Genomic DNA, 21,115 nt, shown 5'->3' with positions numbered 1-21,115 from the left:
GGCTGACAGCACAATGCATTAAACAGGGGAAGAGAGACACTTAGAAAAAGCTTCCCTTCTCTAAACTGTTGAATTACTATTCTTCTTCAGTCTAAAATAGCCCTCTGGAAAACACTTCATTTACAGGAAACAAATTGTCCCTCTGAAATATAAGCAACAATGCAAGTATTATTCCAACTGATTAAACTGCTAGTGAGCCACAGCACATATGTCACCCGTGAGTGAGTCTCAACCGGGAAACGATGCTTGTGCTACCAGGGGACGCAGCGTGCAAGCCCCTCCCCGGGATGAGCAGAGTCTGCTGTCCCTAAGGACAGTGGGTGAGTTTCCAAGGGAAGGTGAAAGGAGAAAAGGAGAAGGACCTAGGTTTCCTCTACCACCACTCTGCGACAGTCACTCTCCAACACTGTTTACGTGGTAACTCATGTAACTGGCTGCATCCCAACCACAAAAAGCTGCCATCATCACCTGCCACGTACAGAGAGAGAAAGTAAAGTATAAAGACTGAGGGTCTTGTCTGCGGCCTCACAGAAAATAATTATAATAGACAATAATATAATTCAGAGGGCATAATAAGTACAGGCTCTATTCTAAGAGTTTTACTTGATGCATATAAACTTATACATCCTCACAACATGCCCTTCAGCAACCGTAAACCATGGCTAAAGAGCTTGGCATTTACTCAGGTGGAGGTGGAAGGGAGGAAGAGGGGCCAGATCTGTTTTTAAAAGATCACTCTAGCTGTTGCATGAATTATGAATCAGGGTGGGGAAGGCTGAAGACTTGGATGTTTCTGACTACAAGGACAAGAGATTATTAACTCTGTGAACTTTGGGGACCACAGTGCAATCATTTCTGTATTCTCAATAGTGTGGCCGGTCAGTGCCTGGCCAGAGCAGATAACCAATGTGTATTGATCCAAAGTAATGGAGGAGGGGTTGCCTCCCGTGCCTTGGGACCCTGTATTAAGAAGCATCACACACAGAGCAGACGCTTCAGCACTAGGTGGCTATAATTGGTATCCTGCTTCTAGAACTTACAACTTACTTACATTAATGCATTTGTGAAATGAAAATTGTTCCAGCTCCTTCACAGTGATGCATGTTGTCCTAGCTTGGTACCCAGTAGATGCTCAACACAATTTTATGCTGTCTGTAATCAAGTGACAACTTTTTGGCAACAGTGCTTCTGCAATGGTAGCTACTCAACTTAGGGTTAAAGACTGACTTGAGAACTTGAGCCCAGCTTGTTCTAGTACAAGCCTTTAGTAGGGCAATGGAAGTTAATACTTCCTTTTGTGTGTGAGTGTGTGTATGCTTGTGTGTGTGTTGCAAGTAGAGTGTTTTGGGATAGAAATCAGCAGGGTGATAACCATCATGGACTACACATACACAGGACACAGACAACTAAATGCTATGTACTTTGGCAAAAATTAACAACATACTAAGGACGTGGGGGGAAATAAAAGCTGCAAAACTGAGTGGCCCCATCCTACATCGTGGGTGACTCTCATTTTCCCTACGCTAACAGACCCGAGTGCAGCCCAGAGGGAAACTCACTGACATTACTCTAACTTTGGGAAGCAGGGCTGACAATTTAGGCCTAACCGCCTGGATACATTGCTTTCTTTCTGTCAATAGCTGGGATGATAATCTATTACCTGCAATCACACTGCACAATTATGTACAGGAATATTGGAGAGACCTCAGTTGCAGCTTTCTGCCTACTCCATTATGCATGCTTTGATGAGTTTTAATGAAAACAGAAGCTGCTGCCAGCAGAGTGAGAAACGGAGCATCATAATGGCCAGAGTGACAAGATATGGAGACTTGGAAGGTGGTTTGCAAATGGATTACGAGCTGTTGAGAATGGAAAACAAGTATTGCTTTAGAGCTTTGACTAAACGTTCCTTGCAAATTCCTCCTAATGCCTGATGATTGCCTTACAGGTCCACATGCATGAAATTGGCATTGTATCCGTCAACATAGGAAATAAATGTGTTTTTGTTAGTGGTTCTAGACAAACAATTTTGCATATCAAAACAGAGGAAAACAGTGTGCAGCTGGGAAATACCTTTTATCATGTTGACAAGGTGTCCTGTTAACATTAAGAAGGGCATGCTATAAACTGAGCAGAATGAGCTTAAATGTCAAGTTTCAAGGAAAATCTTGTCAGAGTGCCTCACCCTTCTAATTCTGTTTTATGAATATAGGAAGCTTCCCATCAGAAATGCTCCCTCTAGGCTTCTAGAGCCTCTGAAATCTCACAGCACCTGGAGGAGTAAAGATTTTATTGCTGGCAAAAGGAGATAGCTGTCTTTTCTGGCTGGAATGACTATACAGATATCACCCACACTAGAACAACTCTGCGAGTGAATGAACATACAATTAATTACACCACAGCATTGTGTTACCCTATTTCATGACCACCTAATTTTGAGGCTAAGAATTTTGCATATTTATTCTAATTCTCACATTGATCTTGAAAGGCAGCTGTTTTTATCATTTCCATTTTGCTGATGAGGAAACCAAGGTGCAGAAATGTTAAATGCCTTGCCCAAGCCCACACAGCTACAATGTCCCAGCCCTGGAATGTAAACTCCAGAGTGACTCCAAAACCCATTCCCCTACTGTGCATCCTCCTGTGTTTGAAGAAAAGAGAAATTTGTTGGGGCTGGGCAGCAGCGAAAGGGCACGAAGGCAGTAAGGAGACAGAAGCTGTTTATTCCTGGACTTCCGCAAGATGTTGGGGAGAGTAGCGATGGTTAAACCCAGTTAAGGTTAAACACTGAGGCTGTTTCCACAGTTCCAAACTGTTATTGATTTAATAGGACAGGGTCCGGGTTGAAGATAAATTATGGGAAGTGGAAGGAAAAAAAGGGTAAAGGTAGAAATTAGTCTCCAATTTTGCAGTGATTACTCAGAGTTCAATTTACACTAGACTCATTAGAGTGTGTGTAAAAGTAGATCCAAAGATTTATCACACACCTGGCCCTTCCATTCCAACAGGGAGCTCTCAGTTCTGTGGGACACACAATAAACGCTGACGGTTATAACGCAGAGTGAGCCGCATTACCCTAGAAATCTACACATGGTACGAGGGGAGCACAGAGTAGGGGCCTGACCCAGCTGAGGGTGCCCGATTGTACCAGTCAGGGGTCTCTGGAGAAACAGGACCAACTGGATGAACCAAATGTCATATGTGTATGTGTGTGTGTGTGCATGTATGTATGACATATATGCACACATATATTCATGTATATATGACATATGCATTACAATAGTATATATGTTTATGTATATATGTATTATATATTTATGCATAATGTTATACATATACACACATAAATGAGTGCGAGAGAGAAACTGATTTTAAGGAATTGGATCACAGAAGCTTAGTCTGTCCAAAGTCTGCAAGGTGGGCGGGCAGTCTGGAGACTCAGGAGTCCAGACACATCTGCCCTCAGGACTCCTTGCTCAGGAGAGCTCAGTCTTTGTTCCTTGAGGGCCTTTCACTGATTGGCTGAGGCCCACCCACATCCTGTAGGGTGATCTGCTTCATTCAAAGTTCACTGATTTAAAAGTTAATCTCATTCAAAAGGCACTTTCACAGAAAACACTCAGAACGGTGTCTGACAAACTATCTGAGTACCGTGTCCCATCACTCGAGAGAAAGAGAGCGACACCCGGCAAGCCCCATTCTCCTCTTGTGTCAACCCACGATTCCCACATGGGAACCTCAGGGATTCGCTGATGCTCGCTGCTCACTGCGCCCTGTTCTTCCTCCGCCCCCGTCTGCTCTTTTACCCTGGACTCCGCACCAAGAAGTCCTGCATTTCTGATGGCACCTACCCATCCTCCAAGCTCACCTGATGTGTGTTTTTGCCTAGCAACTCAACCCGCAGACCCCACTAGGTCCTTGGTTATTTCTCCTGCATCCTTCCCTACTGGCCCAGTCAGATGGATGCCGCCAAGCATCATCACAGACTTCTCCATCCTCGGCTGGAATGGGCTGAATCCAGTCCACATTTCTATCACCAGACAGCAACATGGAGCCCAGACCTTGTGACAAAACGCTGCATTTTAGCAGGTCACAGTTTCTCCTCGTTGTCTACTTGTGTCTCAGCTACTTCTGGGTGGAGTGCCTGTCTCAACTCTTGGGATCAGTTACTCCTCTATGTCTCTCACCCACTGTGTGGTTCTTACCATAAAAGGAGGCCCTTTCTGGATCAGGTGGAAATTTATTACATGAGTCTATGCTTCATGTATCTGCATGGTTTATGGATTCCACTCACAGCCCCTCCCTGTGCCGCCATCCTTGATCCTTAGGAATTCTACTCATTTCTCCAGTTTCTTTGGACAGCCAAGGATGGAGCAGGTTGCTATGGATACCTTCCCTTCACCCCAGCAGTTCCACTTCCCACCCCCTCCAGCCCTCTATGTGCCCAGGAAGGCTGCCTAAAAGCATCCTACCAATCAGTGATTTTGCATTTGGACTCTAGCTGGGTCTGGTCAGTGGGGAGCACGGGAAGGGGACTGGAGGGAACGAGCAAGCACTGAGGGCAGTGGTCGTTCCGCTGAGCTGGCTGCTTCCCGCACAGGAGGCCTCACTCTCCCAAGGCACAGCTTCTCCACACGCCCCTCCTTCCCGCTCTGACAACGCTGCCCCCTCCCCTCTCCAGGCCTGGTGGGAGGGACAGCTCGTTTGCCAGTAGCTCTGTGGCATGAGCTCCACCCTACAGCTTCCATTTTATGCTCACCCCTTTGTAAACAGTCCCCAGTTTGAGCAAACCACCTGACAGACCCACCCTCTTCAGAATGAGGTGTCGTGCTATGGTGCACGCGTGGCGTGGGGAGGGCGCCTGTTGCTGGTGCTTAGACTGCTGCTCGCCTTCTGTTCAGAGCCAGCCGCAGTCCCACACGCTCGGGAGCCAGCCACGGTAAGACCACCCCTCCTTTTCTGTTCTGCTGGAACTGAGGCGTCAGATTTTCTTGCCTGGAAACTCCAGTTCAGATTATGGAGCTTCCACAGCTTCTGCCTGCTCCTGCTCCAGTCAGCTTGATCCCTTCTTATCTATGCAGTCACAGTTTTATGAGGTTTGCAGTGTTCTACCCCAGTGACTCAGCTCGGTGGGGTTGGTGGCCCCTATACATAGCTCTGCTCCAGCCATTCATGCTCTCTTCCCGGGAATGCTTTGCTTCACTGCATCTCCTGCCAGCTCCTGCTCCCTGTCCTGGTCCTAGAGGCATTCCCTGCCTGCCTGGGAGCCCCTCCACTCCACCCCAGGCAGGCCAGGGGCCGTCCTGTGGGCTCCCAACTCACATGATACGTATTCTGTCATTGTCCTTATAATGTAATTACACTTGTCTGTGATTAGTCTGTGAAAGAAACTAAAATAGTACTGTTATGGATTGAATTTTGTCTCCCAAAATGATATATCAAATTCCTAACCCTCATTACCTATGAATGTGACCTATTTGGAAATGGGTTCTTTACAGATGTCAACAAGTTGAGATGAGGTCATGCCTCATTAGGGTGAGCACAATCCAATAGGAACTGTGTCCTTATAGGAAAGGGAAAAACAGACACACAGACACATGAGGGGAGAAAGCCACATGACAAAGTCACAGGGAGGCAGGGTAGTGATCTCTAGGAGAAAGCCCTGATGCTGCAAGCTAAGAAATGTCAAGAATTGGGCAAATCACCAGAAGGTCGGAAGAGGTAAGGATGGGTTCATTTCTATAGGTTTCATGGGAAGTGTGGCCCTGCAGGCACCTTGATTTTGGATTTCTAGCCTCTGGAACTGTGGGACAATAAAATTCTGTTTATTTAAGCCACCCAGTGTTTGATATAGGCATACCCTGTTTTACTGTACTTTGCCTTATTGTATTTTATAGACATTGCATTTTTTAGAAATTGAAGGTTTGTGGCAACTGTGCAATGAGCAAGTCTAGATATGCCATTTTTCCAACAGCACACGTTCATTTGATGTCTCTGTGCCACATTTTGGTAATTCTTGCAATATTGACATATCTTTCATTATTATTGTATCTGCTTTGGTGATCAGCGATCTTTGATGTTAGTATTGTAATTGTTTTGGGGGCACCACAAACAGTGTCCATACAAGGTAGTGAACTGGACTGATAAACGTGTGTGTTCCGACTGCTCTACCAACTGCTGTCCCCATCTCTCTCCCTCTCTTCGGGCCTCCCTATCTGAGGCACAACAACGTTGAAATTAGACCACTTAATAACCCTGCCATGGCCTCTAAGTGTTCAAGTGAAAGGAAGAGTCTCACACATCTCACTTTACATCAAGAGCTAGAAATGATTACACTGAGTGAGAAAGACGTGTTGAAAGCTGAGAGAGGCAGAAAGTTAGGCCTCTTGTGCCAATTAGTCAGGTTGTGAATGCAAAGGGAAAATTCTTGAAGAACGTTAAAACTGCTACTCCAGTGAACACACGGATGATAAGAAAGTGAAACCTTCCACTTGAGAAAATTTGAGTGGTCTGGATGGAAGATCATACCAGCCACAGTTTCCCTTAAGCCCAAGACTAAAGCAGAGCAAGGCCCCAACTCTTCAATTCCATGAAGGCTGAGAGAGGTGAACAAGTTGCGGAAGAAAAGTTTGATGAACTTTAAGGAAAGACACCATCTCTTAACATAAACGTGCACAGTGAAGCAGCAAGTGCTGATGGAGAAGCTGCAGCAAGTTATCCACAGGATCTACCTAAGTTAATTGGCAATAGTGGCCACACCAAACAAGGGGTTTTCAATGTAGACAAAATAGACTTTTATTGGAAGAAGATGCCATCTAAGACTTTCATAGCTAGAGAGAATCAATGCCTGGCTTCAAAGTTTGAAAAATCAGGCTGTCTCTTATTAGGGCTAATAATGAAGCTGGTGACTTTAAGTTACAAGTCTGAAAATCCCAAGGTCCTTAAGAATTACGCTAAATCTACCTGTGCTCTATAAATGGAACAACAGAGCCTGGATGACAGCACATCTGTTTACAACAAGGTTTACTGATGTTTTAAGCCCACTTTTGGGACTTATTGCTCATAAAAAAAAGATTCCTTTAAAAATATGACAGCTCATAGACAATGCACCTGGTCACCTGGAGTTCTGATGGAGACGTTCAAGGAGATGAATGCTGTTTTCATGCCTGCTAACACAACATTCATTCTGCAGCCCAGGGATCAAGGAGTCATTTTGACTTTTTAATATTATTTGCAAAATACATTTCATAAGACTACAGGTACCATAAACAGTGATTCCTCTGATGAATCTAAGCAAAATAAATTGAAATCCTTCTGGAAAAGTTTCACTATTCTAGATGCTATTAAGAACATTCCTGACTCATGGGAGGAGGCCAAAATATCAACATTAAGAGGAGTTTGGAAGAAGCTGATTCCAATTCTCATGGATGACTTTGAAGACTTTCAAGACTTCAGTGGAGCAAGTAACTGCAGATGTGGTGGAAACAGCAAGAGAACTAGAATTAGAAGTGGAGCCTAAAGATGTGACTGAATCGCTTCGTGTTCGTGCTGAAACTTGAGCAGATGCTTCTTATGGATGAGCAAAGAAAGTGATTTCTTGAGATGGAATCTACTCCCGGTAATGATGCTGTGGACATTATTGAAATGACAACAAAGGATTTAGAATATTCCGTAGGTTTAGTTGAAACAGCAGTGGCAGGGGTAGAGAGGACTGACTCTAATTTTGGAAGAAGTTCTACTGTGGGTAAAATACTAGCAAATAGTATCACATGCTACAAAGAAATCTTTCATGGAAGGGAGAGTCAATCCATGCAGCGAATTTCATTGTTGTCTTATTTTAAGAAATTGCTTCAGTCACCCCAGCCTTCAGCAACCATCGTGATCAGCCTGCAGCCCTCAACATCAGGGCAGGGCCCTTCCTGCCCACGCGAAGATTATGACTCCCTAAAGGCTCAGATGATCATTAACAATTTTTGCAATATTTTTTAAATTAAGGTCTGCACATTGTTTTTTTAGACATAATGCTATTGCACACTTAATAGACTACAGGATAGTGTAAATATAACTTTTATATACACTGGGTAGGAAACCAGATACTTCATGTGACCCCACTCCTCGCTTTGCTGTGGTGGTGTGGAACTGGGCCTGAGATACCTCCAAGGTCTGCCTGCTCTTTGTCACAGGAGCCCTAGGAAACCGACGCGAACACACTTTCATAGCTGTGGCACTTTGCACATGCCTGCAATGTGCAAATTTATATGGAGTAAAATTATATTGAGCTGACCTGAATCGTAAATCATTTATTAATACGAAGATGCTAAAAGTAGGGCAAATGTGTGTTCCTGAGGAAACTAAGTCTTTTATCTTCCTCATCAGTTACTTCACTCAATCCTCCATCCAAAAACTGTGCCTTCTCGCTGTCCCATTCACTAGCGGTCTGGTGAAGCAACTCAGAACATAGTTCTGGGGATGGCACACTGTCCACGGTTTGTAGAGGTCTAGCCTCAGTCCACTCTATCAATAAGCTGAATTGCCTCCTTAAGTCACTCCAATATATTGGCCTACTTTCCCCACGCAGGGACAATGCTGCTTTACAGCAAATGGGGCAGCTGTTGCTTAGGCATTTGGCGACCTCCCCTCCAAAGCTTGCTCTGCGTGTAGGCGACATGCACAGACATAGATCTCCCAGGTTAGGTACCACCTTGCCTACAGGTAGGGGGAGCTAACGTGCCCCTGTGTGCGTTACTATTAGAGGCAGCTGGGATTCAAATTTTCTGTATTCCACAATGAAAACCTGCCCATCTTCAGCCTCATGACGTCTGTTTGCAAGTATCCACAGACTTCTTGGGAGAACTTCCTCTTTTCTGTGCAATCTCATTGGATTGCTCAGAAAATTTTCAATGAGGAAGGGCTATGAAAACACCTGGCCCCAGATCCTAATTTCAGAGATGTGGGACTGGCCACAGGCACTCAGCTGGTCAGCACAGGTGTAGAAAGGGAACTCAGGTCTCCTGCCCCCCAGCGCTGTCACACTCTTTATGGGATCACCCCAGTGGTGCTCCCAGAATTCAGAAACCAGAGCTAAAGACAGAACAAGTTTTCCTACTTCGGTTTCCTCTATCCCTTCTCCCTCACTCTCCTCCCTGGACCACTGTATCATACTCTTCAGTGTCATAAGTCATTCCTATTTAAGAACATTGAACATCTGCAATTTTTGAACATAAAGATGCATATCTGATCATTACATTTATGTATCAGAAAATTGTTTGCCAATTAAATATGAGAATTGTGTAATTCAGCCTATACAGAGCTTTGCTTTTATTTCTATAGGTATTTTAGGAAACAAACAAAACAAAAACCTATTTTCTACTGCATGTAACCAAAAAAACTCAAATTCATAAGAAATGCCCAATCACGCACATCAAGCCGATTAACTCAGGACATAACTCAGATGCGCTGATTTCTTCAGAATCACATCAGCAAATCAGCAACTTTAAATCCAGGCACACATGCACCTGTAGCCGTTCTTGGATAAACTACCAAACATAAACCCTAGAGCAGGCTGCTGCGAGATGAAGCAGAGGCTTCTGTGTGGATGAGACCTATGAATGAAGTAGGCCCTCTATGTCCTTGTGTTATGCTAACATTATTTTGGAGAGTTTAAAATTTCTAAGCTCTATTTGATGTATATATTTTAATTTCAAGATGTATTTTAATAGAAAAAAAGTCTACACTTGTGCAGTAAAATTAAATTTTATGATTTAAATATACATATATATATGTCTAACATATACATTCATAGAAAAAAAACACACATGTTCATTCCTAGAAGGAAGTACCAAGGAAATTCTAATAGTATAACAACAATCTCTGGATTGTAGATTATAGGTGGCTTTAACATGTCCTTCATATTTTTACTTTTCTCTCTCAAATTTTCTATAATTAACATTGACTACTTTCATAATATTTTTTAAAAACCACTGTTTAAAGCAAAACATGTGCAACACAAAGTATCCAACTGCCGTCTCTGTGATAGGGATTATTACTGAACTAGGAGGCTCTGCTTCCTTCTTGAGTCTTGACTGTTAGTCACAGAATTTATTACCTTGAGCATGTTATGAAATGCTCATATTCTCTTTCCTTCTGTGTTTGATGGAGATAAAAAACACGCCTGCCTCTGATTTTTGTTGTGAGGATTAAAAGAAATGATATTTGTAAACTCCCAGGTCCATTCTCCGAGATGACTGGAGCTCTGTAATGGATGCCCCTTGCCCCCACTCCTACGAGCACAAGTCACACCTGGCCACTCTGCAGCAGGCATTTCTCTCTTTTGCCTGATTCTGCAGCCAAATTACTTCCTCCGTTTTTTGGTAAAATGTGGACCAGGAAGAATTTGCATCAGAATCACTGGGGACCTCAGTAAGAGTGCATTTACTGAATTAGAATTTCTGGGCCTGGGACATCTGCATTAAGTAAACAAGAAGCCATATGTTAATTATATTTTTAAAATAACCAAGATCTACTGAGAGGCCTAGTCGCTGCCTAGGTTGTTGAACACTATAGGTTATTGCAATCATGAAAAGAAAACAGTTGTATACTTTCTAATTTTGTTATAGGGCTGCTGAAAGGCAGCTAGCATACACCCATTTTGGAGAGATGAAGCACTATGGAAATGCAAGCAAATGGCATCCAATTCCAGGGAACGAGCATCTTCTGCAGAGAAAGTGTGGCCCTTTGTATCCAGATGGGCAAATTACAAAGTGTCCATCACCATTTCTTGCCATGGATTGCTTACATTTCTGCCTGTGATATGACATGGGAGTGTTCCCGCGTTCACTGCCTCATGGACGACAGCCACTAGGTCTTACTTCTCTGCACACCTTCAGCATCTAGAACAGTGTCTGGCTACAGAAAGAGCCCCATAAGTGTGTTGCCCTGTTGCAGAGAAGCCTGGGGCCTGAGGACTCAATGAGCCTTAGGAGACCCCTGCTTTCTAGCTTCACTACGGGATGCAGCTGGCATCTCTGAAGACTGGTGCTTGAAATAAACAAACAAAAGATGCGTATGTGCCAATTAATGATGCACACAATGGCAGAAGTGCTTGCTTAGCTGGATTTTTAAATAACTATTACCTCAGGATTTGGCTTTGTGGAATTATGTTGTAGAGTAAATTAGTGATCATAGGCTGTTTCTAAACCCACGTAATAATAGCCTCTTACTATGTCCTTCTGTGCTCCAGAAAGAAGTTGCAAGCTATCAAGAGATTTCCAGGGACAGCAGAAACAGCTCACTTTTCTGTTAGGCATCTGCAGGATCTGCAGGCTGGCTAGCTGCTCCAAGACATATGACTGCATTTAATTCTCATAGCTCTAGGGGTGGGCACGGTTATTCCCTAATGACCAAGCGAAACTCACAGAAGCTAGGATTCACCCAGGTCACACGGTTCTCAGGGCAGAACACCAACCAAGCTTTCCTACTTCTCCAGTCTGGGCTTCCCACTGATTACGAGTTTTGTTTTTTGTTTGCCTTTTCTTTCTGTTTTTGTTTTATAAAACAAAATGTCCTTGGCAAGCCCTACAGAAAATGCTGGAAAGTTAATCCCTGCTTCAGTGAAATATTACCAGGACCATTCACAAGCCTTCTTTTCTGTCTCTCTCTGATGAAAATAACCTAGCTGTGAATTCCTGTTATTCACCAAAACACCCTTTCCCTCCACAAGTTGTGCCTTTCAATCCGTATCCACACAGGTGTCCACTTCCAGTGCTCTGCACCGTCAGGTGGCCGGCTTACGCAGGAGCCTTACCCGTGATATTGCAGTACACCTGGAGCGGTCCCAGCGGCCCACTGCCGTCCGAGTCGATGCGGAAGAAGCCGGCCGTGTTCCCCTGGTGCCTGTACACCTCGCAGGACTGCTCGTAGACGGCTACAAAGACACAAAGGCAGCAGAGAGGAAACTTCGCTTGGATTTGCATATCCCTCTGCAGGGGTCAGTAACTCCCACTTATATTTACTCCCTGAGTATTTTTTTCCCTTTCTCCTATAGCCTTGACTTTTTCCCCAGAGCTTTAACAAACTAATGTGTTCATATCCTTGACAAAGTCACATCACCCATTCATTTTAACTCATCCATTCTTCTGAAATCTGCTCAAAGGTTATATCCCTCAAAGCGTCTCCCGTCACCTGCTCTGTGCCCCTCCCCTGTGCTCCCACTGTACACTGAGCTAGGACCATCAGTGTCCCCTGCCGTCTCCCTCAGTGGGTTGCGGGATCTGCAAGTGTAGCTACGTTGTGTGTTTGATGCTGCGGCCCAGCCTCTAGCAGAGTGTCGCACTCACAGCAGGAGCAGAATAAGTGTTTGACTAGTAAATTAAAAAAAGTAATGCATATCCACAGTTGAGACTGTTTACTACTAAAGTAAGTGCACTGTCTTATTTCTATATGCCTGGGGCTCAGTGTGGTAACTAACGTACAGGTAAGTGCACAATCAGGCTTAGTCCATTTCGACTTAACACGCGTTTGCTGAGTCCCTAAAACGTGTCAACAGATGTGTTTGCTCCTCTCTATGGAGGGGGCAATCAGTCTGTGCCCCAGAGAGCTCACAGCCTGGCTGGCAGCCACAGAGGTCTCTGTGGTGCTCAGGTAGAGGCAGGCTCAGGTACCCTGAGACTGGAGGCATTGACCGATCTGCAGGTTTGAGAAATATAAAAATTGTATTAAACCAACACAAATAAATCTGTTGGAGTATGAAGGAGACATCCACTGTCTCACGTGTGAGAATATAGAATGTCACTGGATGCTTCAGACAAAGTCCCATAGCTCAGAGCAGCAGGAACACGTCCAATCATGTCACCCTCCCATGCTCGAAACACTTCAGTGGCTCCCAACAGCTTTCAAGATACAGTACAAACCCCTCACCGTAGCCCACTCCTGCCCCTGTGACTAATGCCCCATCCCAGCAATATGGAGCTGCAGTTTGTCATGATCAAGCGTGAGGGGTGCCTCAAATAATTCATTACCAGTAAAGTTATAAAGCCTGAGAGGGTTTGACTTTTTATAAATTAGAGTGAATTCAAGGTTATCCTTGTACTCAGGGATCACCTCACATTTCTGCACACTCTCTGCAGCAGGAGGTACCGGGGAGTGTGACAGGTACCCCCTCATTTTGAGCATAATGTACAGCTTATTTATGTTGGCCTGAACCTGACAACACCGTCAGGTATGCGTCACACTTGCAAAGTCAACTCTTTGGTGAGTGGCCCGTCCCCAGTCACTCTCACACTCCCAGGATGACAACCACGTGGAAGGAGTTTCCGTTGTCCCACAAGGGGTAAATGCCACCCAGCAGCATGTGGGTGGTTGCATAGCGGTTAAGAATATGAACCCTGGAATCAAAATGGGTGGTTTTGCTTGGCTGGGCTACCACTTACTGCCTGTGGGAGCCCGAACAAGCTCCTTCACTGTGCTAGGTAACCGCTGAGGGCATGCCCACAATGGACACTCCCTGGTGTTCACGTCCTGCTCATAAATTCACGCCCTCCCCCTGAGGGGGCTGGGCCTGCTGCCTTACTCTAGCAGATAGAATTTGACAGAGTGATAGACGTCATTTCCAAGATCAGATTATAAAAAGGCAGCGATTTCCATCTTGAATGACCCTGGATCATTTGCCGTGGTGGAAGCCAGCTGCCACATCACCAGGCAGCCCTGGGGAGAGGCCCAGAGCACCGAGCTTGGAAGCTTCTGCAGCGTGCCAGGTGAGTGAGCGCCAAGGCAGACTCCCACAGTCACACCGTGCAGTGACTGCAGCCCCAGCCAGTATCTTCACCGTGGCTGTGTATGAGAAGGAGCCAGAACCACCCAGCAAGTTGCTGGCAGACCCAGAGACGCTATGAGATGATGTGTGTTGCTTCCACATGCTAAATTTTCAAATGATTCATTACAATAGATAGCTATTAAACCCTCAAAGCATTAATTTACTTATCTGGTTATAGGTTTACGAAGAGCCTACCTCATACTGTACTGTTGTAGTAAGAATTCAAACAGATAATCCATGTATGGCACATAGGAAGTACTTGATAAATATGAACCACATTATTATTATCCCATTGTTTTATCTCATATTGCCTCTTATTTTTTTCTTGAGTTTTTTATTTACTTGATTTTTTCCCAATTTTCATCATAAACCACAAGTTTGTTATGAAGAACCAACATCCCTTTACTCCCTTCTGTACAGAGATGATGATGTTTTCTTCTTATTCTTTTGGTATTGACTATTATTATATCTCTCAATAGCATGTCTATAATGTTACTTCTTGACTTTTCACCTTTACAAGTTACCTGGTCACTTACCAAAATGGAAGATGAAAACTTCGCTCTTTTTCTCCCCATCCCCCAAATATAAACAACTTTCCATTTCCCTGTCCTTCCATTATAATGGTATTGTAACTTTAGTTAGATCCATGGTTACTGTTCATGATGATATGGCAATGTAAATGCTACTCACAAATTAGCTACATATCATAATGTGATTACTTTTCCTTTCCTGAACAAAATTTAGTTTTTCTTGAAATTAATAATTGTCTTATTCTCTCATTTGCCCAGTTTTCTATGAATATATTGGTAATGTAACTCCAAGTTTACTACAACAGTCAAATGTCTCCCAAATTGTATAGGTGAGAACTAATATAAATAAATTCTTACCAGGAAAGAGAGACAAAATGGGGGCAGGGGACAGGGATGAAAGTTATACCATTCTAGATGCTTTATATTTTTAACTTCAAAACCATGAAACTATTTTAAATAATTAAAAAAACCAAAATTAAATGTAATAGAAAAGCAATTTTAAACATTTAAAAGAAATTAAAACAAATGAATTTAGGAATTCTTTTAATTACTATTGAAATTCAGTATTTCGTCTTCACTCTTTTGTTACAGAAAGTTTCAAATACATACAAAGAGCACAGAGAGTAATAAAATGAACCAGATATCATCACAACCAGCTTCAACAATTACCAGTATATTTGGCTAATCTGTCATCTATATTCTCAGTGTATCAGTTATACATTACTATATATAAAAACAAACAAACACCCCTCTCCCCCCAAAAACCACTTCAAATTTGACCTAAAACAATCGCCACACCATGATTCTACAGGCCGGCCATGTAGTGGGCGCAGGTGGGCAGCTCACGCATCTGCTCAGCTGCTGGGTCCGGTGGCAGGGACGGCAGGCAGCAGCGCTTAGGTTCTGTCCACAGAGCCTCTCGTGCTGTAGCAGGGGAGTTGACAAGGCAAAGGCTCCCAGGGCAGCAAGAGGGGGCTTGCCAGGCCCCTGCTTGCCTGAAGTTCGCTGATGCCCCAGCGACCAAAGCAATTCACCGAAGCAACCAAAATCCTCATAGAGGATCTCAAGGACCTAAATGAAATGAAGCTATAGGACAGAAGTGGATTGTGTCACTACTGAGCAGGATCACACTACAGTGTGATGTGAACGTAAAAGAAATGTTTATTTTGCTAAGCCATTGAAAGTTTGGGGTCATTTACTACCTAAGTTAATCTACTGTTCCTAATATATTTGTTCCTTAAGTGTTGGCTCAGTTGCTGGGAGATCTCAGAGGGCAAAGCCTGGTAACAGCATTCCTGTTTATGGATACTGTAAATAAGCTCATAAAATACAAGTACTTTCCCCAAAGACAAACCAGCTGGTGAGTGGTTACTCTAATTCTATCATTCCTTCCTGATTTATTAGTGGGAATACTTTATAAAATGAAAACAGGATCCCTCATCAATTATTTGATGTCCATAAACTACAAGATTAGAGGGGATAAGCAAGATAAATGTTTTATGCTTTTCCTTTAATTCATCAGTTTCAAAATACTGAAGTGTTTCCCTAGTGTACTCCAAAAGTGACCAATGAGAATATTTTTAGTATTATTATGAACTCATAGATAAACATATTTAGTGTTAAAACAGTAGTTTTACTAATAGGGTATGGTAGGACATATCCTATTAATAATATTAAAATCTTAAATTAAATAATCTTATTTTTAAATAATATTGATACTGTATTATAAAAGTATTATACATAGCAAGGAAAAGCTAATAAATAATAATGTTATTGTCAACAGAATACAAAGTTTTTATCATAAAACATTAAATATAAAATACAAAAACTACATAAAATTCTGCAATCAGAGTTGGTAATGTCAGTTTGAACTCATTATTTAATGCTTTCTTTTCAATGATTTATTTTCATGATTAAACCACTGAAAGTGCTAGAAACAGCCTAATGCACAAGTAGTATTGCTATAGTAGTGGTAAATCTAAACACAATTTACCACTTAAAAAGAACAAAGATTTTACTGACTCCATTTTTTTTTTAAGCACAAAAAGTACAGAATGAGATCAGAATGGCTTATTCTGTTTAAAAAAAAGAATCTTATTAAAGATTGGACTCATGTCAAAATGGCACAAGGAGCTGATTTGATGGAATAATTTTGGCATCAAAAAGAATAGTTACTGCAATTGTTAAATATATACAATCTACTAGTTTCTATCTAGTTATCCATCTTATCTATCTATCTAATAAGTCTACTGGTTCACCTCTGAAGGTTGCTGGAGAATAAAGTCATGTTCTGAAAACCGGAATGAATACCCTGCCTTTTTTACATGAACAGTATTTGAGGGTAACCTAATAGTCCATGAAAAAAATCTTTACACAATAACCAAAGCCAGAAAGTGCAAAAGGAATAATGGAATTGAAATCATCCTTTCGTAATCCCCAGTGTGATAAAAGATTAGACAGTGATCATTAAGGACCACTAAACCACTGATGGGGGGTATTTTAGTGAATGGATTAAATTAACAACACCCAAACTCAAGGTTCAATCTTATCAACATTGACTAACAGGGTACCTCTAATGTGACGCAATAAGAAATACATAGCAATACCTCAAACATAGTCTTGCCCCAAAATTGAAGCTTAATCTAGGCAAGCCCTAAAATCTAAACACCAATTTACAGGAAGAGGTAAAGAAACACGCTCAACCACACTATGAAGATGCAATTAGTTAAATCCAGAATGTGTCAAGGTTTGACTCAATTTCTTAAAAAAACAAATGACAAAAGGGGGTGGGGTTACAGGAGACATATCAATCAAACACTGTGTTTAGACCTGGTTCAGAGCTTGATTTAAATTAAATAAAGGAAAGAAAGAAAGGGAGGGAAGGGAAGGGGAAGGGGAAGGAGAAGGGAAGAAGGAAAGAAAATGAAAAAAAAAAGAAGAAAAAGAAAGAAAGGGAGAGAGAAGGAGGAGGAAAAGAAGAAGGGAAGGAAGGAAGGAAGGGAGGAAGGGAGGAAGGGAGGAAGGGAGGGAGGAAGGGAGGAAGGGAGGGAGGAAGGGAGGAAGGGAGGGAGGGAGGGAGAAAAGAAAGAGGGACATTTTAAGACAACTAGAAAAATTAAAAATGAGATTTTCAGATGACATTAAAAAATATTTTTAATTTTGGTCAGGTATGATAATGGTATTGTGGTTATGTTTTAAAGGATAAAAAATTTCTTCTGTGTTAGAGAATCATTCAGTATAAATACTGTATTTGTAATGAAATGATATGTCCACAATTTCTTTCTAAAATGCTCCATAAAAATATAAGAGGAAAGAGTAAAAATGAAAATGGCAGAATATTGATTACTGTTGAACCTGTGTAAAGGGTATATGAGGAAGAATTATATGATTCTATCTTTGTTGTATGTTTGAAAATGTCTCCAGTAACAATTTTTTTAATGTTTAGGTATTTCAGGTATTCTATGGATTTTGTCTTATTTTGAAATAAAAAGTGTCTTCTGGATCTTTCTGATCTGCTGCAGTACTGACTGGTGGGCTCCCTGCCTGGTCACCGGTGTCTCCCGGAGCATGCCCTTGCCCTCGTGCTGGACGGTCCTTTCAAAATTGGCTTTTTTCATTTAGCATGATTCCCTTGAGTTCCACTCAGGTTGTTTAAAGTATCAATAGGCTATTTTTGTTTAACTGTTAGTAATATTTCATGGTATGAACATACCACAATTTGTTTAATGACTGACCCATTAAAGATTATTTGGATTATTTGAGTTTTTAGCTATTTCAGTTGTAGCATTTTAAAATTCTACAATATTTTTCCCTTTGAATGTTATTTCCTTTACTAACATGGGATTTTTGATATATAAATGCAAAATTTATTTAAAATCTCTGAGAATATTTATTATTAATATAGTTCATTTGACGCTTTCTTTTTTCTATATAGGCTGTTCCCTTTAAATTGTGTGTGCTTGTTTGTTTAGTTGGTTTATTTGTTTTATGTTTTATTTTGGTCTTTATCTTACATTCATCTTATATTATTTTCTGGGATATCAGTTAATCTTTGGCAGTCCTCTCATATTTGCTGGAGGTCTCTGAAATACTTACTGGTATCTCTAAACAACTGTCTGTGGTTTGCCTTCCAAGGGCTTTAATGTAGGGTCATCCGGCTTGACCATTTTGTGAGCAATCCCCATGTCAGTGTCTGTAGGTCTTTTCTCTTGGTCTTGTTAAAGTCTATGATTTAGAGGTTGTATACTCAGCTGTTGGATGTTTGGGAGCTGAATAGAAGAAGGCTAGGAGGTCTCAGTATTTTGTGTATAAAGGCTTTCACATAGTACCCCAATTTCAATATAGTACAACTTCCTTTAACTATACAAGTTTTCTCCCACTTTCAAGAACTTAGATTACTCTTCCTATACTAGTCCTACCTCCACCTTCATTGCAGAGGTAACTGAAATATCCAATTTCTATGCCTTTGGTGAATTTGTAATGTAAATTTGTTTGTTTCTTGGATTTCACTACATCTAAATTAGGATTCAGTTTGTTAAGTCTGCTAATCTTTCACTATTCATCTACGCACTGTGCAGTTTTCAACATTTTCTTGCTCTTTTTTTCCTGCCTTTTTTCCTGTGTGTGTGCATGTGTGTGTCCGTGTGTTTGTCTTCCTTTTGTCATTGTGAGTTTATGCCATTGTGGCGGATTCGATTTGTGTCAGTTTACACTGAACTGGAACTACATTTCCCAGAATTCCTTTCCCTGCTTACTTTCCGGTTATCCCACAAGGGACATTTTACGTGAGATTTGGAAGGTGGAATAGACATAGCACACACATTTATCTCATGCTTGTAAAGCCAGCGCAGGACAATCACACACATTGGTTATCTGGCGACACAGTGTGGCGCAGCCAAGCCAGCTGCCCCTCCCATGGGCTACCTTCTCCTTCAGCTTCTCCAATTTCTGGCCAGCTGTGTTTTCAGATCTTTATGATCACCCCTGCACTGAAGTTGCTGGTTTAGAAGTGGCAAGAGTTCAAGTGTTTTCTCTGATCAGCTGCTGACTAACAGAGCCATTTTAAAAAATTCATTTACTATCATTCGTGTGGGGTTTTACAAAGAAGTGAAGGTAAATCTGTTCCAGGAAGTACAAACATGCTCTTTTATTTATTAAATTGTCCCTGTAGATATCACTGCTTGCCTCACACATTATGGAACAAATACTACATATACATTTACTGGGAACCTACTTATTTTTCAGTAACTCTAGAGTAGGCACTGAGAAAACTAAACATAAAGACATTGTTCTAGATTTCAAGTAATTCAGGGTCTTCAACTTACCAAAATTAACCCAATCTAAACTCAAAATTTAAATAGTTCCGATAAGAGAAATAGAAAAAGTATTTAAAGTAAGCACCCCAGGAAAAATAGTGAGATTCAGTGGTTTCTCAAGAGAATCCTTTAAAGAACAGATAATCCCAAGAATACTGATACTTCTTCAAAGCACAGAAAAATAAAGACCTTCCACATTTGCTACACAAAGTAAATATAAAGCTGATCTCCCAACCTGATGAGCATCATGTCAAAAAAGAAAATTATAGAATCACTTATATCAATATGAAATTTTAAATAAATATCAGAAAACAGAACCAAATAATGCTTTTTAAAAGCACATCATGGCCAAGTGAGTGCTTAATCCAAAAATACAAGAGTGGTGCAATATTGGGAAACTCATTCATGTGTAGGTGTATATATATATCTGTGTGTGTACATATATATATCTTAGATACAACTATAAATATCGATTAAGACAACTCAAATCAGCAGGAACAAAAAGACAATATGTGCTTTGAGATAATTGGAAAACCACAAAGGAGAAGATGATATTGGATCTACTCCTCATACTAGAGACCAGGATCAAATTCCAATTGAGCCAGTGATTTGAATATTAAAAAATAAAACACATACATGTACTAGAGAAAAATAAGACTCGATTTCTGTGTAAACTAGAAGCAGTAAAAACATTTCTAAAAATGATTCGAAATCCAGAAGCAATAAAAGAAGATATAGATAAACTTGCTTCTTTAAAAATGAATGAAAAATAGAAAAAAAAATTGAAAAAAATGAACAAACTTTTTTTGGGAATGGCAAAATATCATAAACAAAATAAGAGGACAAATGGACAAACTGGGAAAAATTACAATTTATATCACAAGATACTAACATTTCTAATATATTTTTAGGAATTAAAAATAAAGACTAAAAAGGTAACAATCTATATAAATATATGCTGATGATATGAATGGGCATTCATAGGAAAATAAATGCAAATAAATCTGAAACAAATGAAAATATGTCCAACCTTGCTCCTATTAAAATAAGGATTCTGTGCGATTGACAATTCCATATCAATTTCTATTATAGATGAGAAGGCAAGTGAAAGGGCAGCAGGTCCTGTACCCTCATGTAGGACGTGAGGATCTTCAGCCTCAGGGGATGTGTCATTTGCTCGGGGCTTCTTAGCTAATGTGACCAAGTGTTAGAAAAAAGACATATCTTACCTAACCTACTGTTCCTTAATGACAGATTTTGTGAAAAATAATAGAATATATTAATGTTCAATATGTTGATTTGTATTAGTTCAATGTGTTATAATTTTTTAGCTTTGAATTATACTTTTCTTATAATGATGAGATATTTTAGAATCCTCTGAATCTAAATATTCACTCTTTCCTAAGTGAGACATTTGTCCAAAGTAGATTTGACACTTTTACTTATGAAATATTCTTCCC

At 41.1% G+C, this 21,115-nt stretch overlaps 1 protein-coding gene across 2 annotated transcripts in view; it reads right to left on the bottom strand.

The window, feature by feature from the left end:
• CNTNAP5 (contactin associated protein family member 5) overlaps window positions 1-21,115 on the bottom strand; it is a 773,538-nt gene that overhangs the window by 254,411 nt on the left and 498,012 nt on the right. For both annotated transcript variants that reach the window (XM_045559127.1, XM_045559128.1), the window contains exon 12: window positions 11,804-11,923. In XM_045559127.1, coding sequence (XP_045415083.1) covers window positions 11,804-11,923 — 120 coding nt within the window. The remainder of the gene's footprint in view (window positions 1-11,803; window positions 11,924-21,115) is intronic.

The sequence above is a fragment of the Lemur catta genome, chromosome 8 (assembly GCF_020740605.2).
Source record: "Lemur catta isolate mLemCat1 chromosome 8, mLemCat1.pri, whole genome shotgun sequence".
Classification (NCBI taxonomy): Eukaryota; Metazoa; Chordata; class Mammalia; order Primates; family Lemuridae; genus Lemur; species Lemur catta.
This window is presented reverse-complemented; position numbering and strand designations above follow the sequence as displayed.